The 20,015-nt window shown below is 36.7% G+C and overlaps 1 protein-coding gene across 1 annotated transcript in view; it reads left to right on the top strand.

Annotated features, from left to right (window-relative positions):
- Positions 1–11,239: 11,239 nt before the first annotated feature.
- Positions 11,240–20,015, top strand: part of ADAM2 (ADAM metallopeptidase domain 2) — a 109,887-nt gene continuing 101,111 nt past the window's right edge. The window contains exons 1-4 of the mRNA XM_061134911.1: positions 11,240–11,294; positions 11,868–11,944; positions 14,268–14,323; positions 19,442–19,520. Coding sequence (XP_060990894.1) covers positions 11,240–11,294; positions 11,868–11,944; positions 14,268–14,323; positions 19,442–19,520 — 267 coding nt within the window. The remainder of the gene's footprint in view (positions 11,295–11,867; positions 11,945–14,267; positions 14,324–19,441; positions 19,521–20,015) is intronic.

Genomic DNA, 20,015 nt, shown 5'->3' with positions numbered 1-20,015 from the left:
AGACTAAAACAAAGCATTTGGTGTTGATATTACTTTATACTTCTATAGAAACATTTCATGTTACCTCACATTATCCAGATTCATTAGCCACAAGTTTTGTAAAAAGAAATGACTTTAAAGAGATTTTAAGTGCATTCTTAAAATGTTTATGAGCAATCATGTATTTGTTTGGTGTATTTAAGACACCAATCAGTGTTAACAAATTGTCTAAATGAGAGTTTTATATACATTGTCTCCCAACACTTGTATTTCTTCCTCATTAACTCCCTGGGTATTGGTCTCCTTAGTTTAGAAATAAGAAAACAGATATAAAAAAGTAAGTAATTCCCCACATGTATAGAATGGTAGTAAGTTTTTGAGTTTAAGATAATCAGACTCCAGGGTTGAGACTCTTAAAAGTGAAAGTGTTAGTACTCAGTTGTGTCCGACTCTTTGTGACCCAATGGACTGTAGCCTGACAGGCTCCTCTGTCCCTGGATATCTCAAGGCAAGAATATTGGAAGGGGTAGCCATTTCCTTCTCCAGGGTATTCCCTACCCAGGGATTGAGCCCAGGTCTCCTGCATTATAGGTGGATTCTTTACCATCTGAGCCACCAGCAAAGTCCTGAAACTCTTAAGAACTCCACAACTTTGCCACATGTTTTCTGATATAAGACTGGGGATAGGAATGGTATTTACACTTATTGAGGACCTAGTAGATGCCAGGCAAATGCTAAAATGTGCTCACTCTCCAAGGCAGAAGAATAATTCTTTATAAGATGAGATAAAGAAGGCTTTGGTATATTGTGTTAATATTCCTAAATCAAATGCATAAAAAAATCATGATATATGATATTTCACATATTAGACTTCACTGGGAGTAAACGAAAAAAATCAGAAACTCTTCTAAGAATGAAATCACAAGTTCATCTCCTTACTTACCTGCCATATGTGACCATGATGGAGAATAAAGTCAGTGGATCTCTATTTCCTTTTCTGCCACCAAAGAAAATATTTATAACTCGTAGCCTCAATGTAAAGTACTCTTATTTCTGCCTAGAGTAGCCTCTACCTCTTCTCTCAGCAAGTTATTAAAAGCCCACATCTTAGGTGACGATTTTGGCCCTTGGCTGTCTTCTTCTCATGTCCTACAATCGTCGTTTTGTCATGATGCTGAGTGCCTTCACCTGCACTCCTCACCTCCACACAGCTTCACTCATTTTCTCCTAGAGCGATACACTGAGTTCTCCATCTCCTGGATTGTTTTTCCAACTCTTAAGTCATAGTTTCAATCTCATGCTTTCATTTGCTTTTTTTCCCCTGTTTCTCACAGTCTTCTACTGCCAGCTGTACTTTATGGTTATATTAAGGACTTGCCTCCAGAATTTGACACATTCATTCCATAAACATATTTTATAAGTTGATTGTAAAGTGTGCTGAAAGGTAATTCATTAAATGGAAAAGATGAGAGAAGGAGGAACTGAGGAGCAATTTTAAATATGGCCGACTGAGTAGGCCCTGTTGAGCAAGTGATGTGTCAGTGATGAATTGAAGGGAGGTACAAATAATTATGCAGTTTAGATGTTTGAAAGGAGTCACCTGGGTCAACTCACAGAAGGTTTTTATTTGGATGCTGGGCAACAAGAGAGGAATGCCTGTAGGCATACACTGGGGGCCAGAGAGACACCTCCAGCACAAAGTTCCTTATTTTAAATTTTAAACAGTCCATCATAAATCCAACTGGCCTTATCTCAGCCAAAAGAGAAGCCAGGTATTCAGACTTTCCCACAGCCAAAGAGAGAGCTTCCCATGGGTAGATTCACAGCTCCACTGCAGCTGGAAACCACCTCTCTCTCACCCAGGCATCGAGCTGGCAGGGCTATCCATGCATGCACCTGGGTAGGAGCTTTTCAAGCACGTGAATGATCTAATGAAAAGAAAATAAAAAAATAAAAACCTCAGGACTGATCCAGGAGATAAAGGATGTTACCTCACATCAAGGTTAATAAAGATGGTCTTAAGAATACATTTTGAATGTGAACCAATAGAGTGAGTTGACAGTTTGGATGTAGAGTATAAGAAACAGTGCTTAAGTGATGTTCATTGCTTTTAGAGCAGGAAGACAGCAAGGCTACATAGTTAACCCAGAGCTCTCTGTTCCTAAATGTACACTCTTAAGATATTTTTAAAAATTACTTTACAGCTTGTGGATTATGAAAGGGAAGATTTGCATAGGTAATCATGAGCCAAGACAGGTGTCTGATATGCCATGAAAGAAAGGTTACATTTTCTCATTTATCTGAATAGGAATGTAGTTGAAGTATCATTGACGTGGTAAAGGAGGATTTAGCATGATATAGTCTGCTTTTTACAAGTTTCACTGGGATAAATTAGGAGAAAATGCAGTCAGATTTAGTCAGAATGGAGAATAATTTAACAAAATTAACAGTAAAATCATGAAGAGGGCAGGGCTGGATAAGATGGAAAGAATAACAAAGTGTTGAGAGACCTAACAGGAGTAGAGCTGGTTGAAGTGCTGACTGGCTGTATGTATTTGGTTTAGAATAAAAGATATCTACAAAGACTTAAACAGTCTGACACAATGGATAATGACACCTTTTACTACTGACATACTGTACAGCAGGTGAGAACCAGTTTGGTGTTGGAGTGATGAAGTAGAAGGAAGTAAAAAAGGAGTTTGTTTTGAAGATATGTGTGTGGGATACCTGTCAGAAAGGCACAGAGGACTATTGGAAGTTCTCTTCTTCTGTATACAAAAACAGAGAAAATAATCATTATTAATAATAATGATTATTATTCCCTCTTCACAGGTTGTATTGCTCATGATTTTCTTTGACTCATATAAAACTTGTGTAAACGAGACATATATTAACACTAGTTTATACTATTGACTTCTAACATGCCTATCACAGATCATTTAGGGGAGAAAAATGAAAAGAAACAAAAAACATTTGGGTTTGCAAATTGTATGGAGCACAGAAATAAATTGTGACAGTATAAATCGTCTTTGTAGACTATTTAATTGATATGCATGTAGCTGTGAAGTGAAATTAGAAAGCTTTTATTAACAACTTATAAAATGTAGCATTTCTATTTTTCTATATTTCTTTTACAGCAGTGACTAAACAAACAAACAAAAAACCACAGCTTGGAGAAAAGATATTAGCAAGAAACTGGCATGATTCAAGAACAAAGAAAAAAAAAAACTTCTCTTCTTCCTTTTGTGATGGCCTAAAGCTTTCAATTTCACAAAGCAAAGTAAATCCTGTGAGTGAAAGTATGCAGGCTCGTGTCTATTGATTCTGTTCTCGAACCCAAGTTCCTGTGTCCGACTCAGAGTAGAAACTTCAGAGTTTGGAGCAGAGAAAAGCTTATTGTAAGGGCCAAGGAGGACCAACAGCTAATGTTCAAAAACCCCAAACTCACTGATACTTTTAGGGGAAGAGTTTTTATAGGTAAAATTTGGGGCAAGGGCTGTGAGGTGTGGAACTTCCCTCTGACTGGTTGGTGGTCAGATAACAGGGTTGTGTTCCAGCCATCTCAGTCATCAGCCTTTCCAATCAGTGTGGGTCCACTTGCTTGCGCTCAGCCTGAAGTGACCGCCTCTGTCTGGGTTGAGGCGGCCCTAGTTCCTGCTGAAGAACTAAAGGTATGTACAAACTACTAGGCACATCACCCGAGGAGAAACCGAGCCAGGCCCCTTGTTGCACTATTGTTTCTTCCTGCCTTCCCTCACTTCCCTGGTTAGCAACTGTTTGAATATGCCCTTTGGAACTCCTGGAAGGTCGAGGAAGCTGAAAGTCTTTTTCCTTCAAATAAGAAATGGGAGACATGGAAAGACTTTTGTGCCCAGGAGGGCCCCACAGGGTCCTGCTCAGCTTCAGTCCTTCTACCTCCATAATCCTCAAGTAGAAAACAAGAAAGTTGGTCTCTTTCGAACCTGGAAGGTTGTTCCATCCCAAACAAACATTCCATCATGCACTCCTGCCACAGACTGCCCTCAGATTCCCAAAGCCCTGGGACTCACTCCCATCTCAAGAGAGGACCCATGGGTCTGCTCTCTCCAATAGCTCGTGATTCTCACACACTCCCCTTCCAAGTTCTGGGATGTTGAGAGGAAGGCTCTACAACTTCTACACATCTTAAAAGAATGATATGGGAGAAGGGTCTTTGAACAACTCTGGCCAATAAAATCAACATCTTAGAAGAAGTAGACCATTTCCATTAGAAACAGATTTTTTCCTAATAAATATAAAGAGAATATCCAAATATTTGTAAAGACAGGAGATGTATAAGTAAAAATCAAAACCAAGCAATAAAGCAACAATAAAAATCTATCTCACGAACACAGGCAATACACTCTCCAACATAAATCACAGCAGGATCCTCTATGACCCACCTCCCAGAATATTGTAAATGAAAGCAAAAATAAACAAATGGGACCTAATGAAACTTAAAAGCTTTTGCACTACAAAGGAAACTATAAGCAAGGTGAAAAGACAGCCCTCAGAATGGGAGAAAATAATAGCAAATGAAGAAACAGACAAAGGATTAATCTCAAAAATATACAAGCAACTCCTGCAGCTCAATTCCAGAAAAACAAATGACCCAACCAAAATATGGGCCAAAGATCTAAACAGACATTTCTCCAAAGAAGACACACAGATAGCTAACAAACAGATGAAAAGATGCTCAACATCACTCATTATCAGAGAAATGCGAATCAGAACCTCAATGAGGTACCATTACACGCCAGTCAGGATGGCTGCTATCCAAAAGTCTACAAGCAATAAATGCTGGAGAGGGTGTGGAGAAAAGGGAACCCTCTTACACTGTTGGTGGGAATGCAAACTAGTACAGCCGCTATGGAGAACAGTATGGAGATTTCTTAAAAAATTGGAAATAGAACTGCCATATGACCCAGCAATACTGCTTCTGGGCATACACACCAAGGAAACCAGATCTGAAAGAGATGCATGCACCCCAATGTTCATTGCAGCGCTGTTTATAATAGCCAGGACATGGACGCAACCTAGATGCCCATCAGCATACAAATGGATAAGGAAGCTGTGGTACATTTACACCATGGAATATTACTCAGCCATTAAAAAGAATTCATTTGAATCAGTTCTAAGATGGATGAAACTGGAGCCCCTTATACAGAGTGAAGTAAGCCAGAAAGATAAAGAACATTACAGCATACTAACACATATATATATGGGATTTAGAAAGATGGTAATGATAACCCTATATGAAAAACAGAAAAAGAGACACAGATGTTCAGAACAGACTTTTGGACTCTGTGGGATAAGGCGAGGGTGGGATGTTTCGATAGAACAGCATCAAAACATGTATATTATCTATAGTGAAACAGATCACCAGCCCAGGTTGGATGCATGAGACAAGTGCTCGGGCCTGGTGCACTGAGAAGACCCAGAGGGATCGGGTAGAGAAGGAGGTGGGAGGGGGGATCGGGATGGGGAATACATGTAAATCCATGGCTGATTCATGTCAATGTATGACAAAACCCACTACAATATTAAAAAAAAAAATCTGTCTCACAAAGAAAATCTTAAATCCAAATCACTCTACTTCTAGAAGGCAGCCTATATGTGTAAGAAGGTTGTTTTAAGTTGCTCATCTCTTTCCTGCCTAGAGAAGTTTCTTCAGTGTTGCAAAGCTAATCTGGTGGTGCTGAATTATCTTATTTAGATTTTGCTTGTCTATTCAGCTTTTGATTCCTCCATCAAATCTGAATGAGAGCTTTGCTGGGAAGAATATTCTTGGTCGAAGGTTCTCCAGTAACCCACTCCAAAGTTCTTGCCTAGAGAATCCCTCACAGAGGAGCCTGGTGGGCTACAGTCCATGGGGTCATAAAGAATTGAACATGATGGAAGCACCTTGGCATGGCACAGCACAGGTTCTTCCCTCTCATCACTTTAAGTATATCACGCACTCCATCAGGCCTGCAGAGTTTCTGCTGGGAAATCAGCTGATGACCTTATGGGAATTCCCTTGATTATTATCATTTTTTACCTCGTTGCTTTTAATACTTTTTCTTTGTCATTAGTTTCATCTGTTTGACTTCTGTGTGTCTTGGCGTGTTCCTCCTCGGCCTTGTTCTGCCTGGGACTCTGCACATCCTCCACTTGGGTGCCTATTTCCTTTCTCATGTGAGGGAAGTTTTCAGCTGTCATCTCTTCAAATACCAGGGATGCATGTAATATGAATATTGGTGCCTTTAATGCTGTCCCAGAGATCTCTTAGGAAATCTTCATTTATTTTCATTCTTTTTTCTTTATTTTGTTCTGTAGCAGTAATTTCCACCACTCTCTCTTCCGGGTTACTTCTCTGCTTTTCTGCCTCATTTATTCTCCTATTTATTCCTCTAGTTTGTTTGTTTGTTTTAATTATTTCAGTTATTGTATTGTTCATATCTGTTTGTTTGTTCTTTAGTTCCTCTACATCTTTGTTAAATATTTTTTGCATCTTCTCAATCCTTGCCTTCAATCTTTTTCTGAGATCTTGATCATCTTCACTATCATTATTCTGAATTCTTTTTCTGGGAGTTGGCTAGCTCCACTTCACTTTGCTGTTCTTCTGCAGTTTCATCTTGTTCCTTCATCTGGGACCCATTCCTCTGCCAATCTTGACTAACTTTCTGTGATCACAGTTTCCATTCTGCAGGCCCTGGATTGTAGTTGTTGCTTTGGCTATCTGCCCTCTCATGGATGAGGCTAAGATGCTAGAACAGGGTTCTTGATGAGAGGAATGGATTCCTGCTCGGGGGTGGGTGTAGCTTGGTCTTGTCCCTCTCACAGGTAGGACTGTGCTCAGGGAGAGTTTAAGCCACTTGTCTGCTGATAGGTGGGGCTGTGTTCCCACGCTGTTGGTTGTTTGCCCCAAAGCAACCCAGCACTGGAGACCACAGGCTGCTTGATGAGCTCACGGCAGCCTCTTGGAGGGCTCACACCAGTAGAGTCTTCCCCAAACTGCTGCTGCCTGTCCAACACCAGCAGCTAGGTCTGGCTCAGTGTTTGATGGGGTCACTGCTTTTTCCCCTGGGTCCTGGTGCAAATGAGACTTTGTGTGCACCCTCCAGTAGTGGAGTTTCTGTTTCCTTCAGTCCTGTGGAAGTTCTGGGATCATACCGCACTGGCCTTCAAAGCCAGATTCTCTGGGGACTTTTCCTCTCATTGCCAGACCCCCCAAGCTGGGAATCCTGATATGGGACTCAGAAATTTCACTCCTGTGGTATAACTTCTGTGATATACTATTGTTTTCCAGTTTATGGGTCACCCACCTAACTGGTATAGGATTTAATTTTATCATGATTGTGCCACTCCAACCATCTTGTTGTGGTTTCTTTTTTTTTTTAGGATACAGGGGATCTTTTTTTGGTAGGTTTCAGAGTTTTGGGAGGAGTTTCCAGGCGGCTCATTCTACCTGCCAATGGAGGAGCTACAAGAGATAGGGATTTGATCCCCAGGTGGGGAAGATCTCCTAGGGGAGGAAATGTCAACCCACTGCAATATTCTTGCTGGGAAAATGCCATGGATAGAGGAGCCTGCCAGGCTACATTCCATAAAGTCACAAAGAGTCTGACATGACTGAGTGACTCAGCACACACAGAATTTTTTGACAATGATTGCTCAATAGTTTGTTGTGATCTGGGTGTTTTTTTTAAGAAGGGAGTGAGATCACATTTTCCTATTCTACCATCTTGAGCTGATTATCCAGATCACTCCACTTCTAAGTTTAAAGAAATATTAAAAGAAAAAAAATAACATTACACTGACTCAAATAATAAAGGGATAATATAGCCTGTTGGGAGCCGCCGGGGTGCGCCCAGTCCGTGACAAGGTCATGGGATGAGAGAGGAACCTGCAAGGCAGCTCTTCCTCACATAGGGCTGCCCTGGGGGCCCAATATGTCCCCTCGGGAGCCGCCAGGATGAGAAAGGAATCTGCAAGGCAGTTCTTCCCCTCGAGGTTGTCCCGGGGGTCCGGTATGTCCCTTTCTTCCTTCTGTCTTACTGTTGTTGGGCTTTCTATTAATTTTTGGAAATATAATATATAGTAATAAGGCCTCCCTGGAAAAGTCCAAGCCTTTTTGGAAATTCTCATGATTGTTCTGGCTCAGGACATGACCATAAACATCAAAGTCAAAAAAAAGAAGGAAAAGGCCACAGGTATAGTTTGGCTGCTTGCTTAAACGATTATAATGTTCTAGAATAGAAAAGAGTAGAGGCATTTAGATTTAGAAGTAGATATACTGCTTCAGTTTACTTGCTCTTTAGTTGAGAGGGTTTTCATTATTTCTATTTCTTTGCTGCTATTTGTTCATTGTTTCCCTTTCTTTAAATAACATGGGGTATTATGGGTATTTTTGTAGAGTTAGGAAATGGGGTACATAGGATTTCAATAGAAGATTTATATTAACCAGCTTCACTGCCATTATCTCACTATTAATAGAGGTGTTTTGCTGCTTTAGAAATGTTTTTGCTATTTAATAGTCAATCATTGTAAATTGAGATTTTGTGGTTTCAGGTAAAGAAAAATATCAGGGTTTTCACATGGTACTATTCTCAGAAATCTCAAACATGTTACTATGACCCTTCCCATGTATTGTTTTATTGTCCAAAGAATTTACGCTATACCTGAGATTTGTAGAACTTTATTTTGTTAGAATGAAAATGTTAGGCCATTGAGGCAAGAAGACTATGTAAGGGACATTTAAGAAAAAACCCTGTAATCGAAAATGTTCTAGATAAATGCATAGGGGAAAAACATGGGGAAAAAAAATATTGACAAGAGCACGAAACCAATATCTGATGTAATATGTGGTGACTTAAGGGTGAGGTAACATTCATTCTATAAAAACTGAGCTATCCTAAAAAAACAAACAAACAAACAAAAAAACCTACCTTGTCTACGCAACCTCTGCGTGTGTCTGTCTTCTTCCTCGCCGACACCACTCATCCCTTGGGTGTTCCTGGACCTGCCGGGGCTGGACCTCGGCAATAATCCAATTTATTTTACAGCTCCAGCATATCTCTGATACCAAAAACAGTAGCTTCATTAAGGTAAAAATAACAGGCAAATATTTATTAATTTGAATGCAAAAATTCTAAACAAAATGATGGCAGATCATCATTGCATCAGATCATAATGCATCATGACAATATCGTATGTATTCCAGGAATACAAATATGTTCAACACTGGAAAATCAGTAAGTTTAATTCACAACATCAATAGAAAATGGAAAAAACTATATGATCAATTTATACAAAATAAAGGTTTAGATAAAATCCAACTTCCCTGATAAGATATCTATTATGAAAATCCCAGCAAATTGGAAAAATATAAATTTCTGATCTCGCATGGGTATCTACAAAAGCCCAATGATACAAACTCCAGTGAAGAAGATATTTGTGACTATTGTATCCAATGAAGGCATCATATCTAGAACCTATTAATAAGATCGACATATAATAAAGGAGACACATGGCCACTTAATTGGAAAATGGACCAAGTTTTCAAACAGGTATTTACCAAAACTATATAAATAGCAAATAAACATATAAACATGTGCTAAAACTCACCATGAAAATAAAAATTAAAACAAAAATGTACAACATCTACAGGTCCACCAAAATGACTAAAATGAAATAAGCATTAAAACAAAAACAAATGTAAGCATTGATATGAAATGTAATTCTTGTACATTTCTGGCGGGAATGTACAAATTAATACAGTAACCTTAGAAAACTTTTTGATTGTACCTACTAACATACACACTATGATCCAGCAACTTTACTCTAGAAATACACCCAGTGTAAATCACTAAGTGGCATATACCTAAGTAAAAAGTGGTATTTATAATGATAAAGATCAATTATTCAAGAAGACAAAATATCTCTAACTGGGCATATTAAAAAATGATACATCTTCAAAATACAAGAATCAAAAATTGACAGACCTTAAGGAAATAGAAGGGCCAAACATAGTTGTTTTTCTTTTTGTTTTTTTTGGTTTTTGGTTATTTTCACTGATCCAAAATATTTTTTTAAATTGAAGTATAGTTGGTTTACAATATTATATTAGTTTGAGGTGTACAACATAGTGATTCAAGAATTTTTATAGATTATACTCAATTTAAAGTTATTATAAAATATTGACTATATTCTCTGTGCTGTGCATTATATCCTTGTAGCTCATTTATTTTATACAAAGGAGTTTGTACCTCTTAATCCCATACCCCTTTCACTCTTTCCCCACTTTCTCCTCCCCACTTTGTAGTTTGCTTGCTATATCTGTGAGTTTGTTTCTTTATACTCATTTGTTTGTTTGATTTTTAAGACTCCAAATATAAGTGATAACATACAGTATTTGTCTTTTTCTGTCTGATTTATTTCAGCAAGCATAGTATCATTTGCAACAACAGATATGGACCTGGAAGGTATTATGCCAAATATGTTTTTTAATAGCTGCAACTATAGTGAATAAAATTATAATCAATAGTAAAATAGAAAAAAACAGACATTCATTCAATGCACGCTATACAGCAACAAGAGAAAAAAATAGCTGTTACTATTCACAATATGTATGGATCTCCTAATACTGTTAAAAGAACTTAAACATAGAAAGAATATATGATGATTAGCTCCATTTATATAAGTTGAAAAACAGACAAAACTATAGTCTTAGAAGTAGTGATTATCAGGGGCTGCTGACAGTTGTCACAGTCTGGCAGCTTTGGTATTTCTATATGTTATTTTTTAATCTGGATCTAGGTATTAATTATACTGGTCTATTCACTTGAATATTGAGATGTACATAAATATTTATTATGTATCTAATATGTTTATTGATAAATATATATATATATATATATTTGTACACAATATATTATATGCAAAAGTTCAGGTAAGGTACAGATGAACCTTCCTGTTCATTAGCTGCTGCTTCAACCTTCTGTTTCAAAAGTGATTCTGCACTTTCTTAGCCAGAAGGCAGAGTCGCACCGGATTGCAGCCTCCTCCAGCATAGGCTCAGGGGCCCAGGCCGCCCACGTTGAACAACACACAGCATCCGGAGTCTGGACCCGCGGCTCCCCGCGCCGCCTGCCTCCGGCCATGTGCGTGGCCGGGGCCGGGGCGCGCCTCCTCGCGCGCGCCAACCGCCCTGCAGTCGAGCCAACGGCCGTCACTCGGCCGGCGTCCAGGACATCAAGCCATGTTGTGCCTTCTGTCTCTGCTCCTGGGGCTCACCGGGCTTCAGACAGACGACAGTAAGTGCAAATTCCCTCTTCTGACCTGTTGGGGATGTCAGGGCTCCTTTCCCTCTGAGAGGCCGGCTGTCTCTGGGAAAATGCTTTCTTGACGGGAGCTCCAACTATTAAGTCCGAAAACACTCCCGCATTGCCTCCTTCCCCAGTCAAAATCCACTTTGGTCGCGAGGGTCTTGACCACTCTTCTTGAGACCGTAGTAAATACGTGCGATGCCGATGCCGGGGCTGGAGTACACACCTTAAGTTGATTGTTTCACAGACTGCCCTGAGTTTTTGATCTCTGGATTCTATATTTGGAAAGTCCAAAGGATCTGACTTTCTTTGTTCTAATAATACTTGAACCCCTTGCCTCAGGGTTACCGGAACCTGCCCACAGGGCAATATTCCTAAAGAAGCATGCTTATTTCTCTTGAAAAGAGTTGTAATTCTAGAAAGAAGTGGATATTGAGGGTACTTGAAAAGAGAGCAGAAATGAGGGGCAGCATGTAGAATATTATGGGTTTAGATGAGGAAATAATGAAGGAAGCTGTGAGGTGATGGATGTTGCCCAGTAAAACATTTTGCACCTTGCAGATTCTGAAAGACTACGTGCGCAGTTCACAGTTCCGGAGAAAATACGGTCAACATCAAGTGGAGGAGTAGAAACACATGTAATTAAAGCACTAACATTTTCCACGAACTAAAAAAGCATGTGAATATTTTGTTCCTAATAAGTAAACCTGGTGCTTTTCATCCTTGCACACTTTCTGAATTTTATATTTATCCCTAATTTTTCTTAAGTGAAAAAGCCCTTTTGAAAATGAACCAAGATTAACAGTGTTTCATAGAAATATGGTGAAGTGATGCTTATGTTAAAGTCCCAAGGCCCATCTTCTAAATGTTTCCCTCTTGGGTGTCTCAATAATCTCTGACTTGACCCATTTGGAGTCTCTCAACCCTCACTCACCATGCAAGATTTGGAGGATTTTTAGTTGTTGTTTAGTAAACCTATGGCATCCTTATATGGAATGATAAGCATTTGATTTAATGAAATGTTACATGAATAATCTTTATATCTTAATTGCAAATATGTTAATCATTAAGAATTTTTTTCATGCCATCTTAGTTTGTCTTGGTTCAGGTATTAGTTTTCTCTTTTTTATTCTTTGACTCAATTAGAAAGATTCTTATCTTTTTTTAATTAATTTCCAGAATAATTTCTAAAGAAGTGAAGTATGGTTTTTGAAACACTACACCTGAATTTTCTTTTTGATTGAGTAGTAAATGTTTAGATAATTTGAATGCAAATACTTACTTAGCAACTACTTACTGCTCACCCTAACACAGATATTACAAGCCTAAAATTGTCAATATATAATTTATAAGGGAATATGTATTTAATGAAAACTTTAAACTACTTAAATAGAAAACAAGAAGTGAGACATTTAGCAGCATTTTAAGAGTGTTTTATGTTTTATGGAAAAAATCTATGGAATTACTTGGTCATATTAGAAAATATGCACGGAACCTACTTAAGAGGGAAATGTCTTCAGCCAGGTTTCACCAGATTCAATGACAGTAATTCCCATAAGAGAAGTAGAAGAGAAGTCTTTCCTCAACTGTCAAATTCATGAGGGAAAATTTTTGACTATTTTGTTAATATCTCTAATTCCAATGCCTAGAATGGTAATGGATACATAATAAGGGATTAATAGTATTTTTTGAACTGATGAAGTTATCATACCTACCGATTTCACAAATGCTGCAAACACAATATGCAGTGTGTTATATTTATAATTATTATAATCAAGAAATTATCATAAGAGAATATTCAACTTAAAAAAGACTAGAAGATTTTAAAAATAACTGAGTGGAATTTCTATATTGAAAGATATGCATGTAAAATCAAGAATTAACAGTAGAACAGAGACAGCTGAAGAAATAAACAGATACAACATGTAAATGGCTAAACAGAAACGGGGGAATTAGAGGCTTATAGGTACGGAATAGTTAGAATTCCTAGAAAAGAGAGAGAAAAAGTCTGGAGAAGAGGTTACATTAAACATAGATGAACTGAGATCAGGTATCACAACACAGAATAAATGCAGCTTATTAGAAATTAGAGTACATTAACACTTTCAGATTACAAGAGAAGAAAATATTTTAAATAATGTGCTTCAGCAGGTAGAAATTGAAACTGAGACAAAGAGCAACATAAAAGCAGGAACTGGTGAAAAGTATGGATATGTATAACTCAAAATAAATTGAAGATGCAATTGTAATTGTAACAAATAAAAGAATACAAAACACACATATATCTTGATACAATGGAGAATTAAATTTTAAATAAAACTTTGTACTTTGATTAAGTTTATCAGAAATCACATACCTTTCAAATTGGATTTTAAAATATATGCCTACAAGAGAAACAACTAAATCACAAGGGAATGGAAAGGTCTAACACAAAAATAAGAAAAATTGTACAAAGCAAAGAGTAAAGTTAGCATTTACTATACAACCATTATTTATCAGGCAAAATTTATCGTAATATTAACAAAATCAATGAATAGTGCATCCAAACTTGGAACAAATTTTATAAAATCTATAAATATCAAGCATGTGCAGTTAATTCTTTGCTATACTACATAAATGTTCTTTTGAGTAATTATATTCTTTTAAGTGCAAATTTTTCAATAAGTTCATTATTAAACACCCTTACAGATTAAAATAATCAATGTTTTAGGTTCTATCTTATTGGTTAAGCATTAAAAATGAAAAAAAACTGCACAAATTATATTATTACATCTCTTTAAAATGAAGCAAATATTTTAATATCTGATTCCATTGGAATAAGTCAATATTAAATTATAAATTTTCCTCTTTTTATTGTATTAGTGTGCTATAGGATGTGATTATTGGTAGCATAAAAGATAGCTTTCCTTTATAACATTTTTCTCACTTTTCTTTTGCCTTTTTAATCCACTCTCCTGCCAGGTATCCTACAACATTTTAATTGAAGGGAAAATATACACTGTGAACCTAATGCAAAAGTAGGTGACCTACATTATTTTATCACCTTTTCTTTGTTCTATTTATAATTACTATTTATATTTATTCAGAAAGTAATTATTTTGCATTCTTTAATATTTTCAGTTGCTGGCTATTTGTCTCTTATTTTATGCTTCAGAAAAATCTTTTAAGCACATATATTAATTATCTTGAAGTTTTCATTAATACATAAATATGACTTGTTTTCAAGTTCTCATATTCAACTTAGTTTGAAAGAACATAGTGGATTTTTGAGTGGAAAGAACAGTGAGTTTTAAATTAGTTTACACATCAGAAAGTATTAAGGATGTGGAATATAACTGTAATTACCCAAACTCAATCCCATACAAGCTGAGGAAATTAGTTAAAAAAAAAAAAAAAGCACACCATATTCAGGAATAAAGAAAAGTCAAAACTCTAGTGGTCTTTTTTCTATGGGCCCTTTATTAAAAGTTTTAGTCAGTCTGTCTCTTTATATTATCTTCATCAAGAATATTCTGGCTTTTGCCACTTTCATTTTCATATATTTTACAAAAAACTCTTCCACAAAGAAATGTCCATAGATATTGATTGTGACTTCAATGAATCTACATAGTACTTTTGGAGGAATTTTTCCTATCATTCTCTTTCAATTTTTTATTCAGTCAGGAATTTTTTTAATTGAGTCTGAAACTCTTTTTTAATGCAATCCAAATTATTATCTTCTTTGTAGGTATTATTATTTTCATATATTGAAAGAAATCTGTCTCCATACAGTCATGAATTCAAGCTGCCACTTTTGTCTAATAGTGTTTATTGTTTTCATTTTCATACTCAACTCTAGGATTCATCCAGAATTCATGTTTGTGTGTTTTATGAGCATGGGAGTCCAGATTTGAATATTTTTTTGTATTACCCTCCAATGAATCCAACACATGCTATTGAAAACATAATTTTCCCATTTGACTGTAACGAAATGTTTGTCATCATTCAAGAGAGTGTTTATGACAGGGATCTCTTTCTGGACTATTTTCTCTAATTTTAGGTTTACTCCCAAGCCCTATTTATCTGTACAGATATCACACAGTATTAAGTACTGTACTAAGTATAGCTGTGTTCAACAATTTGAAGATGCTCTTGTTTTTCTTGATCCTTTGATTTTCTATATTATGTCTGAAGTCATTTTTGTCTTTTGTACATTTTATTTTGTATTCCTTTTTCCTTCATAGTCTCCATTTTAATGAATCTATTATTTTATATTATACCATTTTCTTTCAATTAAATTCTTTGTTATATATCTTTTTCTATTCTTTAGTAGTTTCTCTAGACTATCATATTAATTCCTGAGTTATTGAATCTAATATAAATTATTACTTGTACTAGTTACTCAACATTGTTGGGGGCTTCCTTGGTGGCTCAGATGGTAAAGAATCTGCCTGCCATGCAGGAGATCCTGGTTCAATACCTGGGTTGGAAAGACCCCCTGGGAAAAAAAATGGCTACCCACTCCACTGTTTGCCTGGAGAATTCCATGGACGGAGGAGCCTAAGTGGTCTACAGTCCATGGGGTCAAAGAGTCAGACACAACTGAGGAACTAACACACACACACATAAGTTGTTAGATCATTAAGCCTTTTTCATTTCACTTTTCTACTTTTTCATTATTTTTCTTATATGCTTTTAAGCCCCAATGTAACAATTATCTTTTGTACAGTCAATGTCCCTTTATAATTAAGCATGAATTTACCCATTGTGGCGCTCTTCATTTTTCCTACATTTGTTTCTATCTGCAGTTAGTTTCTTTATGTCTCAGGAATTCTCTTCACTTCTATTGTAGGTCTGCTTGTTTTTGATTAGCTTGCATTCAGTGTTAAATATTAGCCTGATTCTTTTTCTTACTTTAAATATTTCAATTTATTGTATATCAAATTTACTTAAGTTGAAAATATACAAAAATTATTATATATATACATATATATATATACACACACATATACATATATACTTATGTTTAAAAGTAAGGATTTAGAAAGAAGTTCACCAAAAACGTTCACAGTAAAATTCCTGAACAGTGGGATTGCAAGTGATTTTTTTTCTATGTACATTTTTCTAAATTTTCTAGAACATACACATACAGTTTCCTGTGTCAATTGTAACAAATCACCACAAACAGAGTAGATTACAACAATAGAAATGTATTGCCTCACATTTTTGGAGGCCAGATTTCTGAAATTAGCATCCCTGAGACAAAATTAAGATGTCAGCAGGACTATGCTCCCTGGGGGAGGCATAGTGTGTCTTCCACTCCTCCCTGCTTCTGGTGGTTGCCAGCTTTCCTTGGCCTGTGACCTTATCATTTGACTCTTCAGGGCCAGCATCTTTCAAATCTCTCTCTGCCCTATCTTCACCTCACTTTCCCCTTTGTGGGCAGTTAAATCTCTTAAAAAAAAATTAGATGAATTGAGAGAGTAGCAGTGGAACATATGCAATACCATGTATAAAACAGATAGCTAGTGGGCAGCTGCTGTATGTCACAGGGAGCTCAGCCTGGTGCTCTGTGATGACCTAGATGATGGGGTGGAAGGGGCTGAAGGGGGGCTTTCAGGAGGGAGAGGGATATATGTGTACTTATGGCTGATTCACATTGCACATCAGAAGCCAACACAACATTGTAAAGCAATTATCCTCCAATTAAAAATAAATCTTAAAAAAAATCAAGAAAAGAAAGAAGATAATTTTTATGTGAGTATAGTTGGTTTACAATATTGCGTTAGTTTCTACTGCACAACAAAGTGAACCAGCCATACATATACATATATCCCCTCTTTTTCAGATTTCCTTCCCATTTAGGCCACCACAGACCACTGAGTAGTTAGTTCCCTGTGCTATACCGTAGGTTCTCGTTAGTCATCTATTTTATACATAGTGTCAACAGTGTATATACATCAATCCCAGTCTCCTAATTCATTCCACCCCTCTCTTTTCCCTCTTGGTGTTCATATGTACATTTTTTTTTACAACTGTGTCTAACCTTATTCTTAAAAACTTTTTTGCTGGAATAACTTCTGGGATGACCTTTTTAAAATGACTTTTGTCCTTTAAAAGTATTTATTTCATTGTCTTCTGGCTTTCCTCTTTTGTATTGACAACTTAAGTTCTCAGTCTTAGTTTAGTGCTCTTCTTTAAAGGGAACATCTTTTTCTTCTTGATACTTAGAAGGTTTTATTTTGGTTTTCATCAGCCTTTAAAACTAGTAATGTAGGTGTAATTTTTCTTTGCTTTTATCATGCTTGAATAAAATAGGATTCGTTGAGTCTATATCATCAATTTTGAAAAAAATATTTGGTCTTATTTTCAGAGATTTAGCCCCTTGGTTACTCTGTGCAACTTCAAAATGTGGCAAATGATTTTACAGGGAAAGAAGTTATGTATTTGATACAACTTAAATATTCATATGTTTATTCCAGAACTGCACAGCCACCAAAAGTTCTGCTGGTTTCTAGACCTCTCAGTAATAGCTTCCTCCCTCGGCCAAGCATAGATATATAACTTCTTTCTTTGCCAAAAAACAGTACCTGCAAATCACTAGCTAAGCCTCTTCATAGGGCTTTCAACCCAGAATCTGTGCATTTCCTAGAGCTCCACTCCATTGTGTGTTATTTTCTTTTTTGCTACCAGAATGAGGAAAATTTTGGTCTGCTTGTCAGTGGTTTGGCTCTTTGATCTTTTGCTTTAACAAATCCAGACTGCCATGACAGTCACCAATTTTTATACTATACATGTTGGGAAAATGAAAAGGAAATACCTACACCTACCTTTTCTTTTTATAGAGACTTTTAAATATCCTCTTCCCATGTTTACAAATAATGTGTTTTAAAGTGAGAGCCCTACCTTGTCTGTTGACTTCATGTCATGTTAGTTCAATATTTGTTGACTATTATTTTCCAGATATTTTTAAAGAGCTTGAATTACATGAGTAAACAAAATGCATATGAATTTTATATTATCAAATGAGACTAATAATAATGTGATTTTAAAAAGATTAGAAAGAATATTAGAAAGCGACACATGCTTAAGCAAAATTACAGAGCAAAGTAAGAAGTGTCATTTGAAAATCATATGCTTCAATAATTGGGAAAGTTACCAAGTTTTATAAACTTGTCGAGAGAAGCCTCAGGGACATGCAAGTATATAAGCAAAGACTTGAAGTAGGTGAGACAACCAGCTATGTTGAAAAACATCCTAGGAACAGGCAACAGCTAGTGCAAATACCTTGAGAAGAAAGTCTGCCCACTTTGTGTTTTTTTTTTTTAATTTATTTTTATTAGTTGGAGGCTATTTACTTTATAATATTGTAGTGGTTTTTGCCATACATTGACATGAATCAGCCATGGATTTACATGTGTTCCCCTTCCCCATCCCCCCTCCCGAATCCCTCCCCATCCCATCCCTCTGGGTCTTCCCAGTGCACCAGCCCTGAGCACTTGTCTCATGCATCCACCCTGGGCTGGTGATCTGTTTCACCCTTGATAGTATACTTGTTTCAATGCTATTCTCTCAGAACATCCCACCCTCACCTTCTCCCAGAGTCCCAAAGTCTGTTCTGTACATCTGTGTCTCTTTTTCTGTTTTGCATATAAGGTTGTCGTTACCCATTCACCTCACTGTCACACAATGGGTAATGTGTTTAAACACAATGGGTAATGCCCACTGTGTTTAAAAAACAGCAGGGAGGACAGTGACAGTGAGGTGAATGAGGAGAAGTCTGAAGACAAGAAATTTTGAGCCAAATTAGAACTGTGTGTGTGTGTGTGTGTGTGTGTGTGTGTGTGTGTGTGTTAGTCACTCAGTCGTGTCTGATTCTCTGTGACACCATGAACCGCAGCCCACCAGACTTCTCTGTCCATGGAATTCTCTAGGCAAGAATACTGGAGTGGGTTGCCATTTCCTTCTCCAAAATTAGAACTAAATTCTTGTATTCAGAGAATCTCTCTGTCTCCTTTCTCTCCCTTTCTCTCTCTCTGTCTCTCTTCCTATCTATAATAAATATAATGAAAGAAATATCTTTTCAAAATAAAATCTAGGAAACACATTTTCCCTTAGATACTTATTTAATTTTCCATGAAAATCTTATTTTACAGAGCTTTCTTACCTCATAATTTTAGAGTTTATGGTTACAGTGGCACAGGAAGTATGAAACCTCTTGAACAACAGTTCCAGGTATGTTTTATTGTCTGTTTTGCCTTTATTATATGAGATTCTGTGATCCTCTTTCTTAGGGTCCACATAGTGCTAGAGTATAAAGGGCTGGAGTTGTGTTTTGGCACAAATATAACAGCATTTTGATGATGTGTTTTCAGTTAGCTTTGTGACACAGATGGTTAAACAAACCACATATGACCATGATGCATTTAAGCCACTGTTTCATGATGGTGCATATGAATGTGGTAAAAGGGTTGGATATGGAGTGAGATACTTACAATGAGAGAACCTGACTTGAGTCAGGAAAGCTAAAACTGGAAGAAAAGGAGAATCCAAAGATTGTCTGAAGTATGTTCAGGGACCAAAGAAGTACACACATTACATTTCATGCACATTAAGGAATACATTAAATGTTCATCTATTTGAAATATTCAGAGCTTCATTTAATAAAGCTTGTGATTTCTTGTAAAAATAATATAGAAGGATGCATAGAATTTGAGGGATCACCCATGC

The sequence above is a fragment of the Dama dama genome, chromosome 32 (genome assembly GCF_033118175.1).
Source record: "Dama dama isolate Ldn47 chromosome 32, ASM3311817v1, whole genome shotgun sequence".
NCBI lineage: Eukaryota > Metazoa > Chordata > Mammalia > Artiodactyla > Cervidae > Dama > Dama dama.
The sequence above is the reverse complement of the archived record's forward strand: the minus strand, read 5'-3'. Positions and strand labels throughout refer to the sequence as shown.